At 39.8% G+C, this 8,126-nt stretch overlaps 3 protein-coding genes across 3 annotated transcripts; 1 reads left to right on the forward strand and 2 right to left on the reverse strand.

Annotated features, from left to right (window-relative positions):
* Nucleotides 1-601: 601 nt before the first annotated feature.
* On the forward strand, nucleotides 602-2,939 carry LOC111332330 (uncharacterized). The gene is made up of 2 exons (XM_022937644.2): nucleotides 602-1,462; nucleotides 1,762-2,939. Exons 1-2 carry the CDS (start codon nucleotides 799-801, stop codon nucleotides 2,175-2,177), a joined length of 1,080 nt encoding a protein of 359 aa, XP_022793379.2. The 5' UTR covers nucleotides 602-798; the 3' UTR covers nucleotides 2,178-2,939.
* LOC148718900 (uncharacterized) lies at nucleotides 2,693-5,217 on the reverse strand. The gene is made up of 3 exons (XM_088741544.1): nucleotides 5,063-5,217; nucleotides 4,904-4,967; nucleotides 2,693-4,062 (listed from the first exon to the last, which is right to left on the reverse strand). Exons 1-3 carry the CDS (start codon nucleotides 5,127-5,129, stop codon nucleotides 3,285-3,287), a joined length of 909 nt encoding a protein of 302 aa, XP_088597670.1. The 5' UTR covers nucleotides 5,130-5,217; the 3' UTR covers nucleotides 2,693-3,284.
* A 166-nt stretch (nucleotides 5,218-5,383) lies between these two features.
* LOC111329004 (piggyBac transposable element-derived protein 4) lies at nucleotides 5,384-7,830 on the reverse strand. The gene is made up of 2 exons (XM_088741543.1): nucleotides 7,759-7,830; nucleotides 5,384-7,433 (listed from the first exon to the last, which is right to left on the reverse strand). The coding sequence occupies exon 2, from the start codon at nucleotides 7,048-7,050 to the stop codon at nucleotides 5,719-5,721; it is 1,332 nt and encodes a 443-aa protein (XP_088597669.1). The 5' UTR covers nucleotides 7,051-7,433; nucleotides 7,759-7,830; the 3' UTR covers nucleotides 5,384-5,718.
* Nucleotides 7,831-8,126: the final 296 nt, after the last annotated feature.

Consider the following 8,126-nt stretch of genomic DNA (forward strand, 5'->3'; position numbering starts at 1 on the left):
TAATAATTATTTAGATCTATTCAAGGAGCCCACTCACCAATGCGGTTTTCAGTGCGGCTCTGTAAATGAAAATTTATAAAATAATTAAATAAAAGATAAAAGCCTATCTAAAATGTTACAGCAGTCTTTCTTTGCTTTATACTTTCATCTACGGCTTAATTTTTTAAATCCACTTTTTCAATTTTTGTTTCTCGTTTCATCTGCTGTGAACTGCGTGCGGAGTAAAACTAACATTTTCAAATCCGGTATCACGAACAGTTTGACCCTTTTATTGCTCTGAATAGTTACGCAGGCTTTAGCTGCTCTCTCCAAGGAATATTTCCGCTCGCCATGGATACGCCAGCCTCTGCTGGTATCCATTCTAAACGTCTTTAACTTGCAGCTCAACTGCAGAATAGGAAAGGAAATGTATAAATTACTGCAATGTAAAATATATGTTTTACGGGTCACTATTAAACACACAAAGAATTGTGTTATCAGGTTTTATGAAAATTCAAGTGTTGGTCTTTTTTTAAAAGAATATCTTAACAGGTGAAGAACATGCATGCATGCCAAGAATTTACCAATGCTGGGACTAAGAGACACCGCGGAAATACGTTTTTAGGGACTTTAAGCATCGATGACTTTGGGTGTCACGGACGTTCGATCGTTTGCAGGAGGGGGAACCTGGGAACGACGTTGTCGCCACCGGCGTTCGTGACATGATTGCGTTACGCAAAACAATTACGCTAACTTGCAGACGTAGTCGGTCGACCGTGAAAGTGTAAACACATCCTTTGTGTGGTCTCGATCTTGACGATGTCTACTTTAAAGGAAGCTCGAGAAATGCTCTCTCTAGCATGGAGTCATCATTTTATTTCCGAAGAAGAATTTTTATTGCTGTATGAATCTAGTTTCTCCAGAAATCTATCATTTCCTCACGCCGACTACGATCGTTTTGATCTCGACTCTATGGACGAAGCAGAGTGCTTTCATGAGTTTCGAGTAAGAAAAATGGACATTGTCAGACTTGCTGATGCCCTTGGATTGCCTGCGAGTCTGTGCTGCCACCAACGAACAAAGGCCAACCGCGTAGAGGGACTGTGCATGTTGCTAAAACGATTAGCATACCCATGTCGTTTGGGTGACATGATCCACAGATTTGGACGGGCAGTGCCAGAGATAAGCATGATCACGACACGTTTTGAGAAGTGGATTTTCGACCATCATCACGCCAAGATCACAGAGTGGAATGACCAACTCCTCAGCAGAGACAAACTGCGAGTGTACGCTGATGCCATAGCTGACAAAGGGGCAGCACTGTCCAACTGCTTTGGATTTGTCGATGGCACAGTGCGGCCTATTTGTAGGCCAGGCCAAGACCAAAAGATAGTTTACAACGGCCACAAACGTGTACATGCTTTAAAATTCCAATCAGTGTCATTGCCAAATGGACTCATCGCTCACCTGTACGGACCCGTAGGTACGTGAAAAATAATCATCATTTTTATCGTGCTGCTACAAGACTGCATGCCAAACTGCGAATAGTGCTTGCGATCTTGCTTGCTATTGTAGTACAGTAAATACTAGGAGTCTTATGCACGCTTGGATTACACTAGTCTGATTAACTTTTACTAGCAGCCAGTAATTAAGTATCCCCTTTACAGCGGTTCAAATTAAATGTATGTGTTAAATCTTTGATTGATGGAGAAGATAGATAGATAGATTGATTGATTGATTGATTGATTGATTGAGCCATTTTGTTGTTTTAAACTCACACAGAAGGTAAAAAACATGATGCAGCAATGCTTAAAGACTCTGGGCTACTGGACGATTTGGAGAGAAATGCATTAAGTCCTGTCACTGGCGAGGCCATGTGCATTTATGGCGACCCAGCATATCCACTGCGGCTCCACCTACAGCAACCATTTAGAGAAGCTCCACTCACTGCTCCCATGAAGCAGTTCAATAAGTCCATGAGCTCTGTGCGAACATCTGTGGAGTGGATTTTTGGTGACATTGTGGCATCATTTAAATTCCTTGATTTCAAGAAAAATCTTAAAATCGGGTTAAGTGCTGTTGGCAAACACTATGTGGTTAGTGCATTATTACGAAATGCATTAACATGCATGTATGGAAACACCACTGCTACATTCTTTGACATTGAGCCACCCTCCCTTGAAGAATATTTTGCCTGAAGTTATAACCTGATTGTTTGATGACACACATGTAAGAACAATGGTCTGTAACACACCCTTGAGTCTGCTTTTCTCCCCGAAAAGGGTACCAAGCCTTTTTCCGCACTTTGTTCTGGAAGGGGTTTGACACCCTTTTGAAGAGTAAAAACGGAATTAAGGGAGCGTGTATAGATCATTGTTCTTACATGTGTGGGGGTTGACACTTACTCCAAAGAATGGGTGAATTAGCAAATTGACCTCAATTTTAAATGCCTCTATCCTGTAATTGATCATGAATTTCATCATAAAATTGTCAAAGTAGCTCATGTGGATCCACAGCTGCTTTGACGAAATACATTGCCAATAACAGGACAGATACATAAAAAACTAATATCAATTTGCTTTTTATATACTTACAAGTTTTAAAAATAACATGATAACTGTGGGGACTGTGGTTGTTTAATCACTTAATCTTCTGTACCAAAATAAAAAATAAGGGCTTGTGTTTAAATGCTCATTTACACTGTATGGCAAAGTTTATAGAGTTTTTAATCAAAATTTTATTTCAAAGTAATGTGCCCAGTTTGATATTATAGCAAGTCATGTAAATTTTAAAGTTCTATACATGACATTAATTTCTCAGCAGTAATATACCTTTTGAGGATAAGTAATTATAATGTATATGCTGGTATGAATAAATTGTGTCATCAACAAATTATATAAAATGTAATACAGAAAGCAAGAAGACATCACAACAATAAAAGATATGTTAAGCATAACAAATATGTAAGCAGTCAATTTAGTCACACTAACAAACTCCAACTGAAGTAGATGGTGATTTTTTTGATCAATGAAGTTAATACATACCGGCCTGTTGCTTTAGTTGGGGCCAATACAATCATAGTTAAAAAAACAAATTTTTAAAAGAGTAGCTCGAAATATATCCAAAAATATTGTAAATCTTCAAATAAGTGGTGCCCAGGGTACTTATTCCAAAGTTGGGTTAAAACAGTAGGGTGCTCATTCAAGAGGGACCCTTCTCAGCTCACTTTAAACATTTTCACAAGCTTAATTGAAGCAAGTATTAATGTTCTTTTCTGGGCCAGGGAAGGGGGCAGCGTGCTTATTTCAATTTTTCTTCTCTAATATTGCCAGAAGCATTTTATACTGCTGTTGTTGCTGTTGAGCCATGTAGGTTTGCATTTGTAGCAACTGTTGCTGTTGTTGTTGCTGGAACTGTTGTTGTTGTTGTTGTTGCTGCTGCTGCTGTTGTAACAGCAGTTGCATCAGGCTGTTATGCTGCTTGTCAAGTAATTGTTGCCTCTCAGCCTCTTTCTCCAACTGCACAGATCTTATTTCTATATCTCTTTCTTTTAGTCTATTCTCTTCAGTTGCCCGCTCCCTCAAATAGGCCACCATTTCAGTTCCATTGGATCGCCTCTTTTTGGCCTTGTTTTGATTTTCACCATCCCCATCTGAAAGTGACCGTTTCTTTGTTTCACTCAATGACTCCATGGCTTTGAGCCTGATATCCTTAGCTTGCTCTTGTTCTCTCTGTTTTTTCTCTCTTGCTTTGTCATCCTCCTCATCTCTTGACTGATCACAGGCCTCAGCTCTCTCTATGATTTCTTCAAGTAGCCTGTCCAGCTTGGTTGGCTCAGGACTGATGCCACTGGCTTTTAATTCTTGTGAAGTCTTTTTTTTTAATTTTTCCACCAAGACCATATAATGATCTCTTACAGACCTCTTGTTAACTTTAAACTCTGCTCTTTTGTTGAGAATGTTGGCAATTTTCTCCCATGCCTGTGCCCTGCCCACAGTCTTCTCTTTAGCCCTGTATGGCTCAGCCTGCAAGACTTCATGGCACAGGAGAATATCTTTCTCTTCACTCCATTCCATTTTACCACTGTTTTAAAACAATGCATGACATTTCAGCCTTTAAAAGACAACTTATACAAGTATCCCGTTAGCTTACATGAACATCATGTCCAGTCGATCTGATGTGATTAAAAAATGCAGTGTTAAACTTCTCTGTAGGATATGTAAATTACGTCCCCCAATTAAACACTACTTGCAGTTTTCGAGCGTGCTCTCTAATTTTGGTAAAATTTATATTTTTCATTCCCAAGCTGAAAATCCTTCCTTTCCAAGCGAGTTTAGGCTAATTTAAATGCTCTATACAGAGGATAGTAGTACGTCAGTAGAGTAAATAATGTGTATTCTACCAGTCAGCCAACAAATGGCATGGCCTGTATACAACCACCACAGTTGCTAACTGTCTTGAATTCTCCCAACCAACCTCGTGTTTAGATGAGGCTATATAAACACGGAAAAAGTGCTCTATTACTTAAGCTTAAATAATATGCTTTACGTGTAAGATTAAGTTTATTAGATGCAACACACATTTTAGTTTCAAACCAATTTGGGCGGTATCACGGCTATCTATATTCTTCTATTAACCTCAGATATTCGTTTAACAAAGATTACTATAGAAAAAAGTGTGTACATTCGTATAGCTAGATGTCGCTTTTTGAGCCGGGCCGGACAGAAAAGATAAACAAAATAGGAACTGCCGACTGTTTGTTGCATAAAACTAACGGACGAATTTTCACATTTATTTGTTGTGGCGAAGTCAACTTTGACCTAAGGCTAAGAATTTTTTTTCTCAAAGTATGCATTACGCTAAGTTACTCATACGACCTCAGAGACTTTCGTCCAAAAAAAAATTAAGCTGCATGACAACTAACCTCGAGGATCTGCTTGGACCAGCGTAATTTCCTCCTTCACAGGGAACTTGCAAGCTTGACATGACTACAAGTACAACAGCCGAGAAAATTTAATGTGGTTATCGGAGCGAGTGACATCAAATCATCTTCGAAGTACGGTAGTTTTAATCTCAAATCCACCTGTATTTCTGCGTTTTCTCCAGGACGTCAAACTAAGCGATCCTGCGTCGTCGACGTGACCTTTCATCAGGGACGGACGGTGTATCCATAGCAACAGCCAACGACAGCTGATAATTCACTTCCGGCGAACGTCCGTGACTTCCAACGTCGTCGATGCTTAACCCTTTAACTGGCAGATTTTTTTAGGTAATTTTTCAGTTGCGCAGCCGCAATCACTATTTCTAATGATAACTAAAAAAGTATTGAAGTTACCCTCCCGTAAACTATATATCATTGTAAAGCTTTGGAAATGTGTAACATATTTGCAATAAAACAACAAAATATAGGGCATACCACAAAGGGTATGAGCTATTTGCATATATTGGTTACATTCCACCCTGGGCAAAACAATATTTTCTTCAAGGGGCCTGTGGTACAGTATTGTTACCTAAATCACACAATGTACTTGGGTTCAACAACCATTTATCAGGGAATAAAACACTTCAAACAGAACTAAAATATTCCTATCCTAGCCTGAGATATTGCATTTTTTGTACTTCCGGTACAAATCCTATCAGTGAACAATTCACAAAAAAATGTTTTGAATATTATTTGCAAAAGAACTATCCAGAATTGCACAGTTCAGTGCGGTGTTCCTGCCAGAATTGAAGTTACTGTTACTGCCAATATTGAACTTGTCTATGCGACTTCTCCCAGCAATTTCTGTCTTTGTTTAGGCACAAGGCCTTCCCATCACAGGTAGTGCAAACAATGGCAGATTTATATCGATAATTCCTGTCGAGATTTCTCACTTGGGCTCTCTTGGCACAAACAACACAATCCCTCCTTGCATCAGTTACTGCAATTTCATGGTAGGATCCATCCAGTCTCCTGGCATCAACTTCAGCTTGTGGCTGAGTAGGTGGGCGACCAGCCTTACCACGAAATGATCTTCCAGCAATAAGCTGTCGTGCCACTTCTTTGCGATAAGTTAAAAATTCAGTGTTGCTGGGCTTCAATTTCTTCATAATAATGAAGGAGTCCAGGAGACACACTTCTAGGCCATAGCCAAACAACTTCTTCCAGGCTTTTCGTGACTTTCTAATGACACTAAATGTCTTTATAAGCTGATCTGCAAGATCTACTCCGCCCATATATTTTTGATAGTCAAGCTGAGCTGGAGGACAATTGATGTCAACATTACCACCACGAGCTGATTTCCTTTTGATAGTAGCAGGCTGACCATCAAGATCTGGAGGATGAATGGTAGATAAATGGTAAACAACCCTTCGGTCATTCCAGGCTGTTGCTACTAATCTCATATGAGCTCTCCACAAATAGTCTCCATGATCCATTTGTTTTTGCATTCGAGTAGTGATAATCAAATCCTTGGGAAACTGTTTCCTGTTTTGACGTACAGTTCCACATGCAAGTATCTTCTTGTCAAAAAGCTCAAGGAAAAAGTGTGGGTCAGTGTAAAAATTATCCATATAGAGATGGTGATTTTTCCCTGTTTCTGTTACTGTCAGATCTCGTACCACTCTTCTAGCTAAGTGTTTTTCGGCTTGCTGGCCATGTTCTTTCCCCAGATATACTTGAAATCTATAAACATAGCCTGTAGTTGCCTCGCTCAGGACCCACAACTTCATGCTCCACTTAGTTGGCTTATTTTTTATGTACTGCTTGAAAGCCAACTTTCCCTTGTGGGGTACCATTGTCTCGTCAATAGCAATATTCATGCCTAGTCTATACTCGTCTCGAATATTTATAAGTATAATGTTAAGGAAATTTCTCACCCGGTAGATTTTGTCAAAACCATCAGTACCCCTAGGGATGGCTACTGCATTGTCAGCTAAATGAAAGTATCTCCATATTTGAAGGAATCTTGTTTGAGACATGATGTTGGCAATGCTTTCCTGGTGGATTAGTTTATCCTGGCTCCAATACATTTCGAAACGGGGCAACTTGACTATTCCCATCAGAATAATAATACCAATGAAGGCCTCCATTTCATCTCTCGTGACAGGAGCCCAGGGTCTTTTATGCTTGCCAGGGTCAGTTGCCTTCTGCTGATCGTAGTACCTATTGGTCTCTTGAACCAAGATTTCCCATATATCATTAGTGAATAGCAGATCAAAGAAGTCTCGTTCGCGAGCAGTGTTCACATTCGGAAATCTTCTTGTTGGACCTGGTTGTGGTTCTCCAAAGTCAGGGATCTGCACTGGACTATACTGGTCAGACCAGTCAATGTTTGGCTCAGCGGGGTCTTGACGTCGTCTTGCTGGACCGGATCTTGCTCCCCTTCTTGCTCCTCTTCCTCTACCCCTTCCTCTTCCCCTTCCAGCTTGTCTTTCTGGTCGAATAGGACTTCTGTCACGGTTACCACAAATGTCTAACAAAATGAAAAAAAAAATGGAATATTTTCTTGAGCCAATGTAACTGAAAATTGCTTTGTTTTGAACTCGAAATATTCAGGAGCATGTTTTCAGTCCCCTTCAGAAGTAGCATAAAAAGAACTGTACTTGTAATGTAAACAAACATGTCAGCCTTATTACTTGGACAATGATAGTTTACTAAAACATGTGCTTTTTGGGCAGAACAAACTCACCCACAATCGGTAATCTTTCACTTAAGATTTCTCTGTTAGCAAAGGCTTGTAAAAACACGTAGACAACAGAAATGAAATCTAATACTCGTTATTTGATGAAGAAACTTACCAGATTCTTCGCTATTTGCTTCGTCAGGAAGCAATTCCTCGCTTTCGTCTTCTTCACTTTCCTCGTGTTCTGATCTGCCATTGTTGTCATCTTCTTCCGAAAGTTCTGCTTCGCTTTCATCTGAATAATCCCCGTCAGAATCGTCATTCAGGACTCTTCTAAACACTTCTTCGGGAGATAAATACCTCGCCGCCATTTTTAAATGCTAGCGAATGCGAAACGAAGAATAAATCGCTTTTTACAATCGAAAAACTAGCCAAATTCGAGAAGAATTTTGCTCAAAACAACGACTGAAAGGTCCTCTGGGAAAGCTTCCATATTTGGGGCCATAGGGACCATTTTCATGAAAACAAGAGAGCCCTGACCTT

The sequence above is a fragment of the Stylophora pistillata genome, chromosome 12 (assembly GCF_964205215.1).
Source record: "Stylophora pistillata chromosome 12, jaStyPist1.2, whole genome shotgun sequence".
NCBI lineage: Eukaryota > Metazoa > Cnidaria > Anthozoa > Scleractinia > Pocilloporidae > Stylophora > Stylophora pistillata.